The sequence below is a fragment of the Meles meles genome, chromosome 1 (assembly GCF_922984935.1).
Source record: "Meles meles chromosome 1, mMelMel3.1 paternal haplotype, whole genome shotgun sequence".
NCBI lineage: Eukaryota > Metazoa > Chordata > Mammalia > Carnivora > Mustelidae > Meles > Meles meles.
Window position 1 is genome coordinate 37477642 of NC_060066.1, and position 22820 is coordinate 37500461.

The window sequence follows — 22820 nt, forward strand, 5'->3', positions numbered from 1 at the left end:
AGCGTACTCTTCATCCTCTTCACCTGTTTCACCCATACCCCCCCATAATCATCAGTTTAATCTCTGTAGTTAAAGGTCTGTTCCTTTAGTTTGTTTATTTTTTCCCTTTGTTTTTTTTTTTCTTAAATTCCATATGTGAGTGAAACCATGGTATTCGTCTTCCTCTGACTGACTTATTTCACTCAGCATTATATTCTCTAGATCTATCTGTGTTGTTGCAAATGGCAACATTTCACTCTTTTCTATGGCTGAGTAATATTCATTGTAAATGTAAACCACCTCTTTTTTTATATTGTCAGTTATATTACCTTTTTTAAAGTTTTTTAATTGTAGTTCTAGTATATTTAACAGATAGTATTATATTAGTTTCAGGTATAGAATATAGTGATTCAGCAATTCTGTACATTACTCAGTGCTCATCGTTATAAGTGTACTTTTTAATCCCCAACACCTCATTTCACACATCTCCTCACCCACCTCCCTCTGGTAACCATCAGTTTGTTCTCTGTAGTTAAGTATGTGTTTCTTAGTTTGTCTCACTCTTTTTCTATTTGCTTGTTTGTATTGTTTCTTAAATTCCATGTGAGTAAAATCATTTGGTATTGGTCTTTCTTTGACTGCCTTATTTTGCTTAACATTATACTCTCTAAGTCCTTCCATGTCATTGCAAATGGGAAGATTTCATTTTTTATGGCCGAGTAATATTCCATTGTGTATGTATTCCACATTTTCTTTATCCATTCATCTATTGATGGACACTTGGACTGCTTCCATAATTTGGCTATTGTATATGTACAATATACATACATGAATTAGTGTTTTTGTATTTTGGGGGTAAATATCCAGTGGTGCAATTGCTGGATTGTAGAGTAGTCTTATTTTTAACTTTTTGAGGAAACTCTGTACTGTTTTCCACAGTGGTTGCACCAGCTTGCATTCTCACCAGCAGTGCAAGAGGGTTCCTTTTTCTCCACATCTTCGCCAACACTTGTTGTTTCTTGTGGTTTTGATTTTAGTCATTCTGACAGGTGTGAGGTGATAGTCACTGTAGTTCAGATTTGCATTTCCCTGATGCTGAGTGATGATGAGTATCTTTTCATGTCTGTTAGCTATCTGTATGTCTTCTTTGGAAAAATGTCTGTTCATGTCTTCTGCCCATTTTTTAATTGGACTCTTTGTTTTTTAGTTTTGAGTTGTATCAGTTCCTTATATATTTTTGATACCAACACTTTATCAGATATGTCATTTGCAAATATCTTCTTCATTAAATAGGTTGTTTTTAGTTTTTGTTGGTTGTTTTTGTTGTTGTTATTGTTGTTTTGTTTTGCTGTGCAGAAGCTTCTTATTTTTATATAGTCCCAATAGTTTATTTTTGCTTTTGGTTCCCTTGCCTCAGAAGACATATCCAGAAAGATGTGATTATGGCCAATGTCTGAGAAATTACTGCTTGTGCTGTCCTGTAGGAGTTTTATGGTTTTAGGTCTCACATTTAGGCCCTTAATCCATTTTGAGTTTATTTTTGTGTATGGTGTAAGAAAGTGGTGCAGTCTCATTCTTTTGCATGTAGCTGTCCAATTTCCTCAACCACTTGTTGAAGAGAATGTTTTTTCCCTATTACATGTTCTTGCCTTTTTTGTCAAAGATTAATTGACCATGTAATTTGGGTTTATTTCTGTTGGCCCTAGAATTCTTAACTACATTGTTAGCACTCAAATTTCTTTTAGCAGATTAATTTTTGTATTTTTCAGTTTATCTAGTTAGTCTTGAAAGGGAGAGTTGGGCCAAATCACCCTGCCTGCCATTTCCAGAAATAGCACTTAATAAGCTTTGGTGTGCTCTGTTTGCATTATTTCAGTTCTTACTGCATCCCTATGAAGAAAGCATTATCTTAATTTTTCAAGTGATAAAAATATACAAGTATGAATTGAGAGAAAAGTTTAATTTTGAGAACTATGCATTGTTTTTTTTTGTGACTAGAGAATAGGGTATTACAGTGAAAAGGCAAGAAACAAGCTAAAACAATAAATGAGGTTCAGATAGTGAATTTTTTTTGTGTCACATTAGGGAGTTTGGAGATTATTTTCTATGCAGTGGAAAATGTCTAGAAAGTTTTTTTTTGTGTCATTTGCTGAAATTAAATTATTTTATTTTCAAAATTGGAAATATATGCATAGTTGAAAATTAGTTACATGCTATCCACTTATTCTATACTTTTGTTTTTACTGAATTCGTTGGAGAAGGTGTCTCATAGCAGTATATGCTATCTATTAGTTTAGTTATATACTATAATGTTTTTTCTGTTGTTTCTTGTTCTTATAATCTTATCTCTCCTTATGTCTAGTTATCTTTGATTTTATGCCAGACATTGTATTTGTATTCTATTGAGGGACATGGACATTATTTCCAATATTTTTCATTATTAAAAACAATGCTGCAATGGATATTCTTATACATTTGATGTATTTCATGTATGCATATGTCTGCAAGATCAATTTCTCAAAGTAGAATTTCTAAATCAAAGTTCATGTGACTTAAAAATTGTTTTAGATATCACTAAACTATATTTCATAAGAGTTGTAACAATATACTCCTTTTAGCATGTATGAGTGTATTCAAGCCACTCGGTGTCTTTTAAATCATTTTTTTTTCAAGATTTTATTTATTTATTTGACAGAGAGAGAGATTACAAGTAGGCAGAGAGGCAGGCAGAGAGAGAGGAGGAAGCAGACTCCCTGCGGAGCAGAGAGCCTGATGCGGGGCTCGATCCCAGGATCCTGACCTGAGCCGAAGGCAGTGGCCCAATCCACTGAGCCACCCAGGCGCCCCCATTCGGTGTCTTTTAATTGGAGAGTTTAGTCCATTTACATTTAAAATAATTACTGATAGGTACCAACTTACTGTCATTTTGTTAATTGTTTTCTGGCTATTTTGTAATTCCCTTGTTCCTTTTTTTCCTTGCTCTCTTCCTTTGTGATTTGATGATTTTCTGAAACAGGAAACAATATTTTTAAGGTGGAGGAGACTTGAGCCTGTTTATATGCCTAGGGTAGTATCTAGTGGAAAGGGAAAAGTTAAAACATCCATGAGAACGAGGAAGGTCTGTATTTTCAAAGGAGAATAGAAGGAAGGATTCAAGAACAAAGGCCATGAGATTAACTTTGGATATGAGATGGGACACTTTTTCTGAGATAGGATGGAAGGAAATAAGGATAGGTATAGGTGGATATGTTTGTTGATAGTAATTTAAGAGTGTTCAGCTGCAAATAACAGAAAACTTGACTAACAATGGCTTAGACAAATTGGGCTTATTTTTCTCACAGAGCAAGAAATCTGAGGGTAGGCAACTACCAGTATTCGTTCCTTGGACTGGAAATATTAGGTCCTGAATTTTTGTAACGTTTTTGTCCATTCTTTCATATGCATTGGTGTTATAGCTCCTGATATCAGGCTTTCAACTCATAAAGAAGAAAGGCAATTTTCATTAAATATTTCCCTTTGGTCGGGAAAGCAAGCTTTCTTAGAAGCTCTCCAGCAGACTGTTTTGTATCTCATTGGTCATAACTGTGTCACATGACGATCCATCCCTGCAAGTCGGTCTTAGAAAGTGAATATTTAGCTTTCTCAGTATCTCAGTGGTGCTAGTTACAGAAGCATGTCACTGGGAATGAGTGCTGAGTTAGCCAGTCAGTCAACAGTGTCTACTACATCGGGGAATGGAAACAGAAGCATGTCATACCTATCTTTGGTCTGAGAAGAGCCTGCAAAGCAATCCACTGCTGGATTGGAGCAGATATATTGGTGAAGTGGATCAGCATGTTTTATGAAGCTGGAAAGTAAGGCTCAGAATAATTGCAGTGAGGTAAGGAGAGGGAGCTGGATGTGAAAGTATAAAAAGAAAATGTGCCAAGTCATTAGTCTAGCTACATAGTCTTCCATTATCTCATATCTACCACATATAAATCCTTATTAATCCCACCTGTTGTGAGGATTAAATATGATAATGTGAATTGTATTTAGCACAGTGTGTGGTTTGTGTTATATAGTGTTTACTTAATTGTTAGTGTCCTCTTGCCCTAAGCAAATCAGTTAACTTGCTGCCTTTTAAACAAGGCTTTACTTATCTACTTTCACATATTGCTCACTCTTCTCGCCATCTCAAGAACCCCTCTAAACACACACACACACACACACACACACACACACACAAACACACACACACACCCTACCCATTTTTCAGGTAAATCCCATTTCTTTAATTACGAATAGACCTCAAAGGGACTTTTTGTTGTTATCCACCCCAGTCATTTGACATCTATAATATATTCTTGAATTCATTCAACCAGCAGTTGATCATACCAAGAGTTCTTTCTGTCGGACTATATTTCATTTTCTCAACCCCTTCTTAAAGGCTGGACTTGATAACTTGCACTTTTTTTCCCCCTGTTCTCTCACAGTGCTCAAATGCATTCCTAAGATTTGGTGTCACCTATACCGAAGGTGCTCAATACATATTGACCAATGTGTTCTTATCCTTATAATTTAGGCTGAGGCACAGGTTGCAAAGCAGCAACGTTATTCGCTTAACATCTTTTACTGACATTTCTGAATGTCTGAAGCCCCAGCTGGATAGAAGATACACTTACACAGAAGAACCTTTGGTAAGTATTTTGAGAACTGATTTATCTGATTCTTCATTTAACTGACCAATGTCCCCTGATTTTAGAGAGTTTTTATTGATTTACCGTAGTATTTTTTCTCTACTAAACAACACATTTTATTTTTTCCTTCCAAGAAGATTTTTATCCAAAAATTTTCTCTGTGTTTCCTTTTGTAATACCATGTTGCTATATACTCCATTGATTACTATCTTCAAAGACAGCTGTCTTCTGGTTTGGTGTGAGAATACCGTAGGTACAAAATAAGACCATCCATTATTTTTATTAAATTGCTAATAGTTGATAAAAAACAATTTTGATGTTATGTTTTGGAAACAGAATTTTTATAAAGCAGAGTATTTTCAGTGTGTGGCTACCTTGATAATGTGGATTTTCTACACCAGTTAGGGATGACAATTTTATATTCCCTAAGGATTATACTTTATGTAGAAACTTTGGTAGTCCCAATATAGTCTGAACACTTAGCTATAATTTTGTATAACTTTTTATTTTATTCTAAGTGAACAATTCTTTACTTCTAAGAAGGGCTTTTTTTTCCTACCAAAATAATGTGGGTTTTTTTTAGTTTTTGGAATGCCAACAGTTAAACATCATAAAAACATTAAAGTTTCACTTTAGAATATGTTTAGTAGAGGGATAAAGAGAGAGGCAGAGAAAGACTATAACAATACCTTAAATTGCTCATGCCACAATTATCTTAAGATTACAAAGAACTGAGTTCCACACAGCAAATACCAAAGAACTCCTGTGAAGAGTAGATGCTTTTTCGTATTCTAAAGTTACTCTTATGCTTGGGGAAGTAGCCAGCTTTCTGTGTTTCAAGAATGGTATTAGGGTTGCCAGCATTGTTGGCACAGAGGCCCCCAAATAACAGAGTTTTATGAGAACTTATATTACCATTTACATTCTGAAGGCTGTGACCTGTACAGGGGGAGACTGTCTAAGGAGGGCCCCCTGAGGACAGTTAATGAACAGCACTGAGAGGCCCCGAAGATGGTTCTTTTTATAACTCTCTTGTAGCCATTACAGCATCACCTCAAGGCTAACATAACAGTAAATATGTAGGAACAAGGCCACCAACAGAGATCTGGAAGACTCCTAAAATGGTATCGCTATGCCTGAAACGTGAAAATAATAGAGGTTGAGAAGTTACCCTAACATTAAGTTTGAAATCAGATTGGTTTATAATAGAAGGCAGTCTGCTGCGATAGTTGGCTCCATAAATGACTCTTAAATGACAGTCATATGCAAACATACTGCATTAATTACTTATATGGTACCAAAAAAATGTTAAAGTCCAGTAGGAAAATGACAGTCTGGCAGAATTTATGAAACCGTGTTGTACAGTGTCATAAAAAAAATCATCATGTCTCTGGATGGATCATGGACTTCTGTTTTGTTATCTAGGTTAAAGCCATGGCCGATGGTGCCTTGGGAGGATTTGACATGGAAAATTTGTTGCAATCTTTGTATGTAGAAAATAGAGCTGGATTCTTTTTTACTAAATTCTGTGAGCATTCAGGAAACAAGGTAGAGGATAATGATTTTAATTTTATGCCTTTACTTCATTTTAAAGTAAGAAAAAATTGAAGGAATTCAGTGCTCAAATAATTACGTTTGATGTTAAAATTCCCATATCTTCTGGTAAGAAATTTTATGCTAAATGTTTAGTAAAAATATAAACATCTCTATTATAATTCTCTTGGTTCACTATCCTACTAGAATTACAAAGAAAAGTAAAGGATTAACTTACATTATTTTTTTTAGAGATTTATTTTTTTATTTTATATAGAGAGAAAGAGTGTGCCAGCGGAGGGGGCAGAGGAAGGAAAGGGAGGGAGAGAATCCTGAAGCAGACTCCTCACTGAGCATAGAGCCAGATATGGGGTTGATCCCAGGACCCAGAGACCATGACCTGAGCTAAAATGGAGTTGGACACTTAACTAAGCCACTCAGGAGCCCCTTGACTTGCACTGTTAATAATATTTTATTCTCATGAGTTTTTGTTTCCATGTAATATATATTAAATCAGAGCTGATTTCTATTAATGCTTTAATTTTCATTTTTAATAGCTCCTACAATTAGAAGTTGCAATGGATAGTGTATTAATTAACAAAACTCATTGCCAGTTTTGTTTTCTTTTCATTTTGCTTAAATGTAAAATATTTCACTAGCTCAATTATTAGAGTAGTGTTTGGTTTTAGTATGATATATATTTGTCCATGTATACCAAAATACCTCCAGATTTTGGTTTCATGCCAGAAATATGTGATTACTCTTTGTTAACTAGATTGCTTCCTGTTTTAATGGCTAATTACATAAGAGGCATACATGCAAAAATATAATATTTTAGTGACAATACCAATAAATATTTTCTATGTTGCCAGTTTGTAATAGAAGATAAGACCATCTTAAATTGAACCTGATTTATGGTAATACCAAGGAGCTAAACAATTTATATTTGAAATTAGAGCTTTAATAATTGGGTGGTAATGATTTATATATTTTTCTCCATCTACAGTTGTGGAAGAACGGTGTGTACTTTTGGTTTGACCTACAGGCTTATCATCAGCTTTTCTACGGAGAAACACTTCACCCTTTTAAAGTATGCAAACAAGCCCAAGTAAGTAGTAACTAATTAGGGTTCAATGTGCAGCTCTAAGCACACAAAGAAATGAAAAATCTGTGTCCGGCTCCAAACAAAAGAAATCTGGGACTACAGGCAAAAAGGCAGCAGTTAAATTGTTGTCATGGGATTGCTTCATTAAATGTCAGTAGAATATTATTTTATAATCTGATTTGTGGGTTGCCATTTTATATGTTTAATTTGGTTTGCTTTATTTTCTCTTTGCTGACAATTACTTGTTCTGCCAATAAAGGACATCCCATATTTTTTGTAATTTATGTCTTTTTGGTTTGGTTGTGAGTGATTTTTTAAAAGAGGACCCTGAGAGAGGACTTGCCATGAGTCACTAAAGTGACGGGGAGCAGAGGCATAGAGCAGAGTTATTCTCTGAGCTTACTGTGGGAATCAGCAGTTGGACATCCTCAGCCTGGTGACCTCGAGGGCGGGAAAGAATGTTGACTGTGTGGTGTAGGCTCCATGTCATCCCCTGTGCTTCTGTACTACACACCATCTAAGACAGAGACCGAGAGGTGGAGGAAAGAACATCTCAAGACCACCCTGAAGCAAAACAGAGGAGGATTCTCTGCAAAGAGAGACAGAGTCAGTGGTCTCTTTTGAGGGGGGAGAAGGAAAAAGAATAGAATTATGACTCAAGCTGACTTTATCTTTTCAGTTGTTTTGTTCTTAGGATCTTATCTTCTCCCCCCGCCCCAAGATTTTATTTTTTTACTTGAGAGAGAGAGAGAAAGAGAGAACATGAGCAGGGTGGTGGGCAGAAGGAGAGACAAAAGCAGACTCCTTGCTGAGCAGGAAGCCCAACATGGGTGCTCAATCCCAGGACCCTGAGATCATGACCTGATCCCAGGGCAGACACTTTACTGACTGAGCCACCCTGGGTCCCCAGGATCTTATGATCTCTTATGGAGAGAAGTCTTCAAGCCTAGGAAGGCGCTAATCACTTCTGTATCTGTTGACCACCAAAGTGGTTCTAGCTGGAATAACCCCATTCAGGAGACCCTCTCCCCAGATGATGCAGAGAGGGTTCTGTCCTATCGTGTATTACCTTACGCTCTTATTCAGGCTCTCAGCGAGTGCTGCTGCTGGATGTTTGTTGTTACTTCCACCACCCGGACTCTGGTGTTGTAAATCAGCTGACAGGGCTTTGTACTTTTACTCTGAGAACAAGGGCTTCAGCAGCTACCCAGCCCTGATCTGGCTCGATGCCGTCATGAAGTTTTAGCCCTCATTTGCCAGTACCATTTTTTGAGACCACACATGGGGCTCTTTTGCTTGTTCATCCTTGACCTGTGGGTCTCTACTGCTCCTCCTCCCCCTGACATATTGCTCCTGTCTGGAAAAGTACCACCTGTTACTTATTATGTTTTCACTATTGCAAAGCCCACTCCTCCAAACATCTTCAGCTGCTCTGTCAAGTGAGTTCTCTGTTGTTGCTGTTGTTGTAGTCACCATATTTCCATGCATCTTGTAAAAGTGGAAATTCTATTCTAAGTTTGGTAGACTTACTAGTTCTCAGTAATGATCTTACTTTACGTGCTGTAGAAGTATTGTGAAACAGGATACAGGCAAATTTTGTTTATTCTGAGATGGATTATTCTGTTTGGGGATCATCAAGGTCTATAAACCTTTTGTCCTCCTCTAGATTATCTTCTAGACATTTTTTTAAAAATAGAAGTATAATTACCATACCATGTTAGGTTCATTTCAGGGGTACAACATAGTGATTCAACAATTTTGTACATTACTCAGTGCTCATTATTTCAAGTGTAGTCACATCCGTCACCAAACAACGTTATTACATTACTGACTCTATTACCTATGCTATGCTTTTCCTCTCCATGACTTATCTTTTTTTTTTCCCCTTTTTATTTATTTTTTCAGCGTAACAGTATTCATTCTTTTTGCACAACACCCAGTGCTCCATGCAAAACGTGCCCTCCCCATCACCCACCACCTGTTCCCCCAACCTCCCACCCCTGACCCTTCAAAACCCTCAGGTTGTTTTTCAGAGTCCATAGTCTCTTATGGTTCGCCTCCCCTCCCCAATGTCCATAGCCCGCTCCCCCTCTCCCAATCCCACCTCCCCCCAGCAACCCCCAGTTTGTTTTGTGAGATTAAGAGTCATTTATGGTTTGTCTCCCTCCCAATCCCATCTTGACTTATCTTATAACTGGAAGTTTGTATGTCTTAATAGCCTTTATCTATTTTATTCATCTCCCATTCCCCTCTCCTCAGAAACTACCAATTTGTTTTTGTATTTAAGAATCTGTTTTCTTGTCATTTGTTCATTTTTTTTGGAGTCCACCTATAATAACGGACCCTAGAGGGTGTTATGCTAAGTGAAATAAGCCAGACAGAGAAATATAAATACCCTATGAATTCACTTATTCTTCTCTAGGTTATCTTGGGGAGTCACAGCAGGTGGAAGGAGGGAAACAATGGAGAAAGTTGCCTTCAGGTGAATAGAGGGAAACTGAAGGAGCAAGTCATGTGATTTTTTGGGTCTTTTTTGGCTTGTTTGCTTTTTACTTCTATGGTTACTTTATTTTTTGGTTAATGGAGCAAATTGTCTAGATTGGTTTAGGTTTTAATTATCCAAGATTTCTTTGCCTCTAGATAAAATAATTACCTCTAATACCATAATCCTGTAGATTTGTTTCACAGTATGAAATAGCATTTATTTCTTTTTACCAACCTATAATGTATTATTTGTTTCAGGGATACAGGTCTGTGATTCATCAGTCTTACACAATTCATAGCATTCACCATAGCACATACCCTCCCCAATATCCATCACCCAAACACCCCATCACTCTCACTCCCGTCCCTTCCAGCAACCCTCAGTTTGTTTCCTGAGATTAAGAGTCTCTTATGGTTTGTCTCCCTCTCTGGTTTCATCTTGTTTCATTTTCCCTCCTTTCCCCTATGATCCTCTGTCTTGTTTCTCAATCATTTCTTTATAACAGAAATGGTGTATGGCCTTCTTCAAGAGTATATTTATAGTACAGCTATTTGGATCAATAATGCTAATGCAGAATGTAATCAGGTAGCACTATGTTAAATCACTGTCAACTTGATTTTATATTGTTTTTACACATCTGACAAGTTATATGGTAGGAGACTGAGAGTTGGTTCCAAAAGACTTACATGTTTTTCCTGTATCATAGTAAGCAAATTACATACCTTGAAGTTTCATTGACTCATAAAATATTGCAGAAGTATCTGTAGGCAGACTAGATGGGGAATCAGTTTGAACTGAAATCTTGGGCACATACGGAAGATTTTACTGCATGGCTTCAAGATAGAATAGTTCAGTTAGAAGCCAATGGAAATGGTCTTGGCAAGGAGAAAAGGAATCACTTATGGTAGTGCAGAGGTAAAGTCTTTGACTCTAACAAGAGTTTGCCAGGGGAGCATGAACCACTGCTAAGATTTGGAGCCTAGATTGTTCCCACAGATAGTCCTACTGCTTTTTTTCTTTTAAATTTTATTTATTTGACAGACAGATCACAAGTAGGCAGAGAGGCAGGCAGAGAGAGAGGAGGAAGCAGGCTCCCTGCTGAGCAGAGAGTCCGATGTGGGGCTCGATCCTAGGACTCTGGGATCACGACCTGAGCCAAAAGCAGAGGCTTTAACCCACTGAGCCACCCAGGTGCCCCCTACTGTTTTTGGTTTTTTGTTTGTTTGTTTGTTTTTTTGATACTACATACTCCCTTCAATGATAGAGCACTACAGTAGAATGAAGCAGATCTGGGTAGCACTGTCTTTTATGACGTCTTCCATCTTTGTAGAAATCTTTCAAACAAAATGCATTCCAGCAAAAACTATGCATTTAGAATTTACCACTCTCTACAGCATATATGTTGAGAATTTTTTTGAAAATAGAAAACAAGTATGATCATAAATATTGCACATGTTTACACACGTGTACACACACTTATTAATCACATGCATATTTAAGTGGGAAAGAGGAAGAGAGAAAAAAAAACAGTAAAAATTAGAGCCCAGGAGAAAAATTATTTGGAGGATGTAGGAATTAATGAGTGGAGAGGGTAGGTAAGAATGAAATGGAAATGAGGAAATAAGAGGATTTGCTTATTTTTACTAAAAAGTGCTATTCAATATAAAGATATTCTTGCAATAGTGTGAGATTTTTAGGCTTATTCAAAGGAATGTGTGTCACCTAGATCAGAGGGTATACGACATAGAAGGAATAAAAAATCACAGACTTGGAGTTGAAAGAAATGAATTTACATCACATGCTCTTATTATTATGCTAGTTGTTAGCTGGGCAAACTTAGTCAAGTCAGTCAGTTTAGTAAGCCTCAGTTTCATGTCTTATAAAATGTGGGTGGCAATAATGCTTCACATTTTATTTCCTTATTTCTGTTTTCACTTTTAGAGTTTTAACATGCATACCAAAGTTAACAAATTCTGCAATTAATCATTATCTTTATCCTTTCAAATAATTTAAGGATCTTAGAACACTTTAATTCCACCACACCTTGCCCATTTTACGTATCATTTTTGTATGGCATTTAAATTTTTTTAAAATATACCTACCAAGTAGTTATCATCACTTTTTGTTTTTGTTTTCCGTTTGTTTTTTTTTTTAAGATTTTATTTATTTCTTTGACAGAAAGAGACAGTGAGAGAGGGAATACAAGCAGGGGGAGTGGAAAAGAGAGGAGTAGGCTTCCTGCTGAGCAGGGAGCCCAAAGTTGGGCTCAATCCTAGGACCCTGGGATCATGACCTGAGCCTAAGGCAGATGCCTAATGACTGACCCACTAGGTGCCCTTCATCACTTCTGTTTTGATACCTTTGATGCTGGTGTAGATTTATTTACACATAGATTTCATGCTTACCATTGCCCTTTGCATCATACTCCTTCCTTTGGATTTCATTTCTGAAGAATATCTTTTAGTAAGTTTTCCATTAAGATTTACTAGTGGTCAAAATCAGGTTTTATTTGTCTGCAAATGTTTAATTCTTTCATCGGTCATGTAGCTGAATATAGAATTCTGGGTTGACGATTTTCTCTCAGCACTTTGAAGATACTACTCTGTGGTCTTAGGGTTTCTGTTGCTCTTTTTGAAGAGTCTCCTGTTGCTCCTTTGCTTTTTCTCCTCATTTGATTTTTAATCTTCTCTTAGACTTCAGTGTTCCATATTCATGTCAGTGTGTTTATGATGATTATCTTTCTTGGGTCTAAGTGGCTTCTAGAATCTGAAGAATCATGTCTTGCATCAATTCTGGAAAGTCCTTAGCTGTTATTTCTTTCAGTCTTTCTACTTCTCTTTTCTGTGTTCGCCACATTCGGGATTCCCTGTCTGGTCAAGACTGTCAATCCTATATCTCTCTTAATCTCTCTTTTGGGTTTTTCTTTTTTTAAAAATTTATTTGAGAGAAAGAAAAAGAGAGCACAAGTGAGGTAAGGGGCAGAGGGAGAAACAGACTCCCCTCTGAGCAGGAAGCCCAATGTGGGTTCCATCTGAGGACTCTGGGATCATGACCTGAGCTGAAGGCAGACGCTTTACTGACTGAGCCTCCCCAGTGTCCATTTTTCTGTCTTTTTACAGCTTTTCAGCAGCTATTTAACCCATCCATTGAGTTCGATTATTTTAAGAATTTTTTTTATTACTAGATGTCCTGCTTGTGTTTTTCAAGTCTTCTTGATGTTTTTGTCTCTTTTTCTTCAAGTTTTTAATTTCTTCCTTTATGTCTTTAAGCATTTTAAACATATATTATAGTCTGTAGCTGTGTTAGTTATCTATTCCTGCATGAGAGTATTACCGAAAGTTTGTGGCTTAAAATGATATGCATGTGTTATCTCACAGTTTATACAGGTAAGGAATCTGGGCACAGCTTTGCTGGATCTTCTGCAAGGCTGTAAATCAAAAGTTGGTCAGGGATGCTTTCTCCTCTGGAGCCCCACAGGGGCAGGATCTGCTTCATGGTTATCAGCGGCATCTGGGTCCTTGCAGCCACTGGCCTGAAGAGAACTCAGTTTCTCCCTGGCTATCAGCTAGAGGCTATGCAGCTCCGAGCCATATAGTGTGGCCCTCTCTATGGTGGCAAGTCACAACATGGTAGCTCGCTTCTCCAAAACCAGCAAGGAAAGGAGTTTCTTAGCAAGACAGGCATTACCATTGTGTGTAACATAACCAGATACACATAATCACATATAGCTCATCATTATGACTGTGTTCTGTTGCTCAGAAGCGGGCCCTGAATTATAGGCCCACACAGAGAGAGAATTACAAAAGGGCATGAGCACAGGAGACACTGAGAGTCTGATGCTAAGCATCCAATAATTCTATGATTTGTAGTTCTTCGAAGAACTAATTTTGCTATTTATTATTTCTGTGTACATGTTGGATTCCTCTTATAGGTCTGAAGTCTGAATTATGAGCTCTGTAGTGAGGTTTTTACCTATGGTGCTTATCCTAGGCGCATTTTTAATGCTGATTTCTCACCATGAAGTTTCCTTATTTGCCAAGTATAATCTTGAAAAGCAAACTCGCAAGATGGTAAATTTACAATAACAGATCCTCAGGAGTTATTCTTTTATTCTTTTGCATGGAGTCTAGGCCAGGGTAAGCAAGCTTCCATTTTGTTTCCTAGGTTTGGTCAGTGTAGATGTAGGTAGTGACAGAGATAGAGACAGACAGAAAGATACACACATGCGTGCATTTTTTTTTTTCCGTTCTGCATTTCACATTGTGTATGACTCTTCAAAGACCTTGTGGTATGTATGGCTCTTAGTAAAACTTTTTCACCCTAGTGAGGATCCAAGGCCTTGTCTCCTGTACCCAGTGACTCTTAAAATCCACGTTCTTGGTTTGCCCCATGGTCCTCCCATTGGCATCTCATGCTCATCATCCTGATTTTTAGTATATTCCTTAATTTTGGCCCCTGTGCTGGTTTTCCTTCCTATCCAGCCACATGTTTAGAAGAGTATTTGTTATACTTTATCCAGTATTTTAGGTATTTTATAGAGAAAGGATTTTCAACTAATCTAGCCTGTCAGCATACCCAAAAAGGAAGCAGTCATATATTTTCCAATTTAATACCCACAGTCATCATACAGGTATTTTTATCCTATTTTTTTATAGATAAAAAGAAACTGCATCTCTGAAATGTTAACCTTGCTAAAGTTTCATAGCTAGAAACAAAATTAAGCTCAAACTTGAGATGCAGAACTGATTTCAATGCTGCCCTTTGCCTCCTTTACCCTACAAAAGTTCTCGTGCCTACTTCACAGGACTTCTGTAAGGATTACGTAAGATAATGTAGGTGGGAATATCTTATAGTAATACAGACATACCTGGAGATATGGTAGGTTTGGTCCAGACCACAGCAGTAAAGCAAATATCACAATAAAGTGAGTCGAATGAGGGGTGTCTGGTGGTTCAGTTGGGTTAAGTGGCCGACTCTTTTTTTTTTTTTTAAAGATTTTATTTATGTATTTGACAGACGGAGATCACAAGTAGACAGAGAGAGAGGGGGAAGCAGGCTCCCCACTGACCAGAGAGCCCGATGCGGGGCCTGATCCCAGGACCCTGAGATCATGACCTGAGCTGAAGGCAGAGGCTTAACCCATTGAGCCACCCAGGTGTCCAGTGGCTGACTCTTGATTTTGGTTTAGAACATGATCTCAGGGTCATGAGATCAAACCCCGCACTGGGACTTTGTGCTAGGTGTAGAGCCTGCTTAAGAGTTTCTCTCCCTCTTCCTCTGCTGCTCCCCTCCCACTTGCACTCTCTCTTTCTCTCTCTCTTAAAAAATTAAATTAAATAAAGTGAGTCCAGTGAATTTTTTTGGTTCCCCAGTGCATATACAAGTTATGTTTACATTACACTGTGGTCTATTAAGTATGTAATAGCCTTATGTCTAAAAAACAATGTATATGCCTTAATTAAAAATGCTTTATTGCGAACAAATGCTAACCATCATCTGAGCTTTCAGCAAGTCATAATCTTTTTGCTGGTGGAGGGTCTGGCTTTGACACTGATGGCTGCTGATTGATCAGAGTAGAGGTTGCTGAAGGTTGGGGTAGCTTTGGCAATTTCTTAATACAACAATGAAGTTTGCTGCATTGATTGACTCTTCCTTTTACTTAACACTTAGAGGCCATTGCAGGCTTATAAACTGACCTAATTCTAATTGTGTGTCTCAGGGAATAGTGAGGCTTAAGAACAGGGAGAGAGACAGGGTAATGGCTGCGTGGTGGGGCCGTCAGAACACACACAACATTTATTGATTAAGTTTGCCATGTTATGTGGGCACAGTCTATCACCCCAAAATAATGACAATATCATCAAAGGTCTCTGATCAGAGATCACCGTAACAAATATGATAATAATGAAAAAGTTGCAAATATATTCAGAATTACCAAAACATGACACAGAAGCACAAAGCGATTAACTGCTGTTGGAGAAATGGTCCCAGTAGACTTGCTCCATGCTGGGACTCCACAGACCTGCAGTTTGTAAAGAAAATGCAGTATCTGCAAAGCATAGTAAAGTGAAGTGCAATAAAAGAGGTTTTGCCTGTATACTGTAGAGCACTGTATGGGATAGGTAAATATTATTAGAGTCCATACTAAGGTTCTCTCCATTACCCAGATAATGGGGAAGGAGCAGAGGAACTTGGAGCTGTGAAAGCAAACAGGATGGAGCAACTCCTAAATTCATGGCCGTTCATTCAATCAACACTAGAACTTAATGAGTCTTCAAAATACACTTCATAGAACCCAACCTTTAAAGAATATCTTTTACAATATTGTTACTTACTAAATAATATTCACTGAGAGTTGCTATGTGCCAGGCAATGTTCTATGAATAGGGACATGATTGGGACAAAGTTCTTGGCTTAGGGGCTCCTGGGTGGCACAGCGGGGAGTCTGCTTCTCCTCTGCTTGTGTTCCCTCCCTCTCTGTCTCTTTCTGTCAAATAAATAAATAAAATCTTCAATAAATAAATACTAAAAAAAATTCTTGGCTTAAAGAGCTCACCTTCTAGTGAGGGAGAGAAATAATTACTGAAGTACTTCAATTATATTTAAAATAAAACCAAATTAACAGCATCTTAACTGGAGATTGAGTTCTTAACTGGAAATCAGTTCTTTCTTCACCACCAGGTAACAGTTGGTTATTTTTTTCCCCATTTTTTTAAGTTATTGAGGTATAATTTACATACATTGTTATATTGGTTTCAGGCATACAACATAGTGATTTGACAATTCTATACATTACTCAGTATTCGCCGTGATAAGTACAGTCACCATACAAAGTTATTACAGTATTATTGACTATACTTCCTGTGTTATATTTTCCCTTTCTGCGACTTTACAACTGGAAGTTTGTAGCTCTTAACCTTTTTTTTTTTTAATCTTTTTCACCCATCCCCTCACCCATCTCCCCTCTGGCAACCACCAGTTCATTCTCTGTATTTAAGAGTATGTGTGTTTGTTCGATCATTTGTTTTTTAGATTCCACATACGAAGGAAATCATATGGGAGTTCTCTTTATCTGTGTGACTTATTTTACTTAGCATAATTCCCTCTAACTCCACTCATTTTATTGTAAGAGGAAGTTCTCATTCTTTTTGTGCCTGATTAATACACACACCCACCTCCCAAACATCTTCTTCATCCATTCATATACCAGTGGACATTTAGGTTGCTTCCATATCTTGGCAGTTGTAAGTAATGCTGCAGTTAACATGGGGGTGAGTATACCTTTTTGAATTAGTGTTTTTGGTTATTGTTTTTTTAAAAGATAATCATTGGCTTCTTCCCAAATACCCATAGGAGGAAGAGAACGGTTTCCTTTTTATCTCACTTTTGAGCCAAAACCTTTCATGCTTTGGTCTTATTCTCACCCTGTGAAACAATACAAAATAAATCTCTTTTGGGTGACAACACTTCAAACAAAAAATTATAATGTCATGTTTTATTTGGATCAACAACTTTAGACTAAATCTCAAATCTTTGCAGTATCTTTTACCATAACTAGATGAAATCTTGACATTTGGAATTCTCTCTCCTGACATATCCCTCAGTAATTTGATAGCTTGGAAATATTCCGGCCTAATGTTTTTGTGAGAGACTCTGTTGCTCTTATGTGTGTACCTTCCTACAAAGAAATCACTTGATGCAAATCCCATAGCAAATAAGTCAGTCTAAATGACTACTCCTAGCTACCCAGTCTGTAGTACTGTCGTTGGCTTACCCTTGGGTTTGCAAAATTTTACCAGAGAGAAAGAAAACACAAAAGCTGTGTCAGTAAATGTCAGTAAATCAGACCTGTATTATGCATTAGTATTTTTAGGGAAGCCATAAGTTTATGATGTGATAGTAATGCAGAATTCATCAATATATTCATTCAACAATTATTTATTGCTATCTGTCTCATTCTCTCCGTGCCCAAATCTCTCTAGTTTCCCATTAGGTGATCTTAGACACAGTGTGGAGCCAAATGAAGTTCACACCAAATTGGGCAGCATAATCCTACCTGAGCAGTCTGCAGGTGTGTCTGTGTTTGACTCCTTTGCTGTTACTCCTATTAGTGTGGAAGCAAAAAATCAATGTAAGCAGGATAGCTGTTAGATGACCAGTTACAAGCACATTTTCCCTAGCCTGAAAACTTATACTGACATTCTCACAAACATCTTTCACACATCTGGTATCTACCAGGCTCTGATCCATGATGGGAGCCCATTGGGGAACAAAGCACACACGGTGTTGCCGCTCAAGTTCTGTCAGGGTTCAAGAAAGTACTCTTCTTCTGCCCACTTTTCCAGAAAGCACTAGGAAGACTGAGAAAGGGGAGACATTGTAGCTCTTTCCCCATAAAATCTGCACTGTCCTCACAATGTTTCTCGTCGCAGTTTGAGCTAATTTTAGGTAACCAAATCCTTGGGTGTTACCATAAATTCCTTTGAAAAAAACTTATAGCACAAGAGGAGCAGTGTCAAATTTTTTTCTGATAATCAGCTTAGGTTTTTTTTTTTTTTTTTCATTGCTTGCTGTCATCCATGACCTTAATTGTTTAGCTCTTCTCCTTCCTTGGCATTTACAGGACTTAAATACTTCAGGGTGGTCCTGACATTTTCATTAAAGTGCTATGAGCTAAGTGCTCTCTGTCTAGGCTGAGGGTGTATTTTCAGGTGCACTAACAGAGCTCATTATTTCTTTATACAGCAGCAGCCTTAAGAATCACGCTGTGTTTCCTGAAAGATGAATGGGCATGGGTGAGGGGTGAGGTTGGGATGGTGATTATATGTGGAAAATCCTGTGCCTCTTCCTAGCTTTATGGTAGGTTGCAGTGTCTTTATAATTAGGCTGCTTCTTGAGCGCTGGGCACTTATTATTCAGGCTTTATTACATTACTTATTTTTGTTACCAGAGAGATGGTGTCCCAAGTAGCAGCCAGGCTCAGTGAATCACTGAGCACAGAATCAGCAGGGTTCTCATCTTGCATCCCAATTTATCATGCTTGCTAGTGAATTCAGGAAGAACACATGTAACAGCTCGCTTTCTGGTATACGGTTATTCATTCATTTCTCCTGTTCCTGATGTTTATACCAACTATCTACATTCAGTGTTCAGATTTTGAATATTATAGGATTATGAACCAAAAAAGGATCTCCAAAGATCCACTTTTAATCTTCTTGTTTCTGGAAATACACCATATGAAGTTCTCTAAATCATCATTAGCATCCTACCTGTCATTTATTTAATGTTTACCATCTATTGGTTTCTCTGGTGGTCACTTTAGAAGGGTAGTTTTATTTAATTCTTCCCATCCTAACAAGCAGATGTTGGTATTTTCCCCATTTTACAGATGAGGAAACCAACATTTGTAGGAATCAAATACTTTCTTAAAGCCATCCATTCAGCAATTAGTGAGTTTGGGATTAGACCCAAATATGTGGACTCCAGACTCTTAACTTCTAAAGTCATTGCTTTCTTATTGTCTGTAGAAAAAAGAGTGTCTGTTTATCACCTTGCTTAATCTTTCAAGGTAATATCTTAAAATATCTTTATAGACACCAAATGCCAAAATACCAAATTTCATGCTTAACATTTTCCCCCACCGGACTGTAAGCTCCAAGAAGACTGCTTTTTTTACCTCGTGCCTTCAAAACTGGAGCTGGGATATAAAAGATGCTCTAATAATATTGATTAAATGACTAAATGAACTCATTGGCATATTTATATCCTTAGCAACATATTATAACCCTAATTATAGATAATCATTGATTATATATGACTGCCAGCCAAGTGTTTTTATTTAAAAACATTTAAAAAAAATAAAAATACTTTAAGGAGCCTACATATATCATCATCCAGCTTCAACCATGGTCAAGATTTTTTCTAGGCATGCTGTGTACATAGCCCAAGTTTGCTTTTAAAGAAGAGCTCTTGGATGGGGTGTCTGGATGGCTCAATGGGTTAAGTCTCTACCTTCAGCTCAGGTCATGATCTCAGGGTCCTGCGATCGAGCCCTGTATTGAGCCAGAGGCAGCGCAGAGCCTGCCTACCCGCCCCCCCCGCCTGCCTCTTTGCCTACTTGTGATCTCTCTCTGTGTCAAATAAATAAATAAATTCTTAAAAAAAAAAAAAAAAAGCTCTTGGGGCTCCTAGGTGGCTCAGTCAGTTAAGCACCTGACTCTTGTTTTGGCTCAGGTCATGATCTTGAAGTCAGTCGTGGGATTGAGCCCCACCTCGGGCTCCATGCTCAGTGCAGAGTCTGCTTCAGATTCTTTCCCTCCTTCTACCCCTCCTCACTTGTGCGTACTCTCTCTCTCTCAAATACATAAATAAAATCTTAAAAAAAAAAAAAAACCTCTTAAGAGATTTCCCTGGAGCATCAGTGAAGTCTCCCTGTCCCTTTCCACCTTACCCAAGGAACTTAAAAATAAGGCTGTTTCCTGAAACTGAAACTATGAAATCATTGTGTAAAACAGTATGTAAATAAAACAGAGCAATTGTCTAGAGAATGATTTCACAGGCCTGCAAGACTTAACATGAAGGTACCGGTACATTTAAAGAAAGTATATTCCCGTCAAGGTGAAGCATTAGTCAATAGTGCATCCAGAAAGGGAAGTGTTGCAGAGGCTGACCTTGACCTTGCACTAGAAGCACTCTGCTGAGCAGTCCACTCCTGTGAGCACCTGATTAGTCTAATAGATCCCACAGAGAGAACATTCATGGGGACCATAGTTAATTTCCCTGACTTGACTGTAAGCAACCTCTACATTTAAGTTTTGTTTCTAAGGGGATGAGCTGGCTGCCATAAACATCCAACCTGTCTGACGGTTGATTTTCTCATTGTCAAGTAATCCCTCAATGATCTGGTTTCATGATCAGTTGCTCTTGCTTTGTTCGTGTGGATTAGCTTCCTTGTGAGACAGGTTTGGGGGTTGCTTTTTTTCTTAAGCCAAAAAATGTTAATATGTCATGCTTTTCTCATTGAATTATTCTTTGTTCACTGACTTTAAAGAAATTATTTTTATTGGAGGTGAAATGATTCCATTAGTTTAAACACATACTTTGCTTTTGTCAGTTAAAAGGCTTTTTTTGGAGTATTATGCCTCCATCAGAAAGGATGAATACCCAACTTTTGTGGCAGCATGGACAGGACTGGAAGAAATTATGCTGAGCGAAATGGGTCAAGCAGGGAGAGTCAAGTATCATATGGTCTCACTTATTTGTGGAGCATAAGGAATAACATGGAGGACATGGGGAGATGGAGAGGAGAGGGAGTTGAGGGGAACTGGGGGGGGAGATGAACCATGGGAGACTATGGACTCTGGGAGGCAACCAGAGGGTTGTGAAGGGGCGGTGGGGGGGGCGGGTGGGGTGGGAGGTTGGGGAACCAGGTGGTGGGTAATGGGGAGGGCACGTGCTGCATGGAGCACTGGGTGTGATGCCAGAACGGTGAACACTGTTATGCTGTAAATAAACAAATAAAAATAAATTAAAAAAAAAAAAAGGCTTTTTTTTTAAATGAATCCCCAAATTACCAAAATAAAACACTTATGTTTTGCTTAGTTCACCTTGAACTACATAGTAACTTTTTTGTGTGTAATTGTTTACTTCCTTCCATTCTGTATTAATCAGTTATGTTTAAAATACCTGAAGCAAAGGCCCAAGTTACTCTTTTTTTCCCTTCTTCTTCTTTTTTTTTTTCCAAGTTATTCTTTTTTTTTTCTTTAAAAATTTTATTTATTTGACAGAGATTACAAGCAGGCAGAGAGGCAGGCAGAGGAGAGAGGGGGAAGCAGGCTCCCCGCCAAGCAGAGAGCCAGATGCAGGGCTTGATCCCAGGACCTTGAGATCATGACCTGAGCCAAAGGCAGATGCTTAATCCACTGAGCCACCCAGGTGCCTCTTTCCAAGTTATTCTTAAGCCTGGTATATTTTGTCCCTTGAGTTTGTGGTTTGTTTTTTGGCTTTCCTTAACATGTTTTGTTTTCCCTTCTGATTTTTCATTCTGTCCAAAATGATTCAAGTTTGTCTCATTCTTTTATCCATCCTACCGGCAGTTTTTTTTTTTTTTTTCTTTACGTTCTCTTTTGCACTGAGTTCTTCTATAATAGAGTCGGAGTAATTGCCAGAAATTCTCAGATTGATTGTCATCACATTATCTTTTTTTGTGCAACTCCATTTTGTGTTGATCTCTGCAGCGGTTTGCCTCTCAGTATCAGGATGTTGCAATCTCTAGGAATCTTGAAGATTCCTAATTGAAAAACCCCAAGGTCCTTCACATGAAAACCCATTTGTGGAAAGCTCCATCTGCAATTTATTCCCTCTCGGCGTAGCTCCTCAGTAATGTTTTTGAGCTCCTAGTGGGATTTGAGAGGTCATTAAAAGCCATCATTTTTTCCTCTTTTTGCAGAAAAAAACAATACTGGATTGCCTGAACTTGCTCATTATTTTCTTTTTCTGTCTCATATGAACTCAGATAATGATGTTCTATGCCTGGTAGAGCTGTGAATGGTTATGAAAACAGACCTCACTTTTTGTTGAAGTAAATATTTTTTAATTTCTGAAAGTGTCCCGTATCAGGGCATTTATGGTCCTCTTATAAACCCCTCTGGGGACCCTTTGCCTCTAGCTGTTTGGAACACAGTTTCATCGTATTGTTTCATATAAATTCCAAGGATGGAATTATTGAGCCCAGCTGAGAAGATCCTACATTACTTGTTGTTTGCCTTCAAGCACAGCGATATGTTTAGGTGTGGAAGAACTGGGACAGCGGATGTCTATTCTGCTGTGTTCTGTGTTTGAGGTTATCTGTGAAGCCATGTGGGGCTTTTTGGGGCCAGACTTTATATCAAGATGCGCTAGCATCAGTTTTATTTCTCATGATGCTTCGTGTTTCGTCCTTGTAGCTGCTCCTTATGTTCTCTCGGGAGGACAAGTTTACAAGCTTTTCCCTACTAAACTCTTACCACCTCTGATGTACTAATAGGGACTGAAGGGAAAT

The 22820-nt window shown here is 37.9% G+C and overlaps 1 protein-coding gene across 1 annotated transcript in view; it reads left to right on the forward strand.

Annotated features, from left to right (window-relative positions):
• The window catches only part of RGS22 (regulator of G protein signaling 22), a 117025-nt gene that overhangs the window by 51486 nt on the left and 42719 nt on the right, over positions 1-22820 (forward strand). The window contains exons 14-16 of the mRNA XM_046007305.1: positions 4544-4658; positions 6084-6206; positions 7198-7299. Of these exons, the coding sequence (XP_045863261.1) occupies positions 4544-4658; positions 6084-6206; positions 7198-7299 (340 nt within the window). The remainder of the gene's footprint in view (positions 1-4543; positions 4659-6083; positions 6207-7197; positions 7300-22820) is intronic.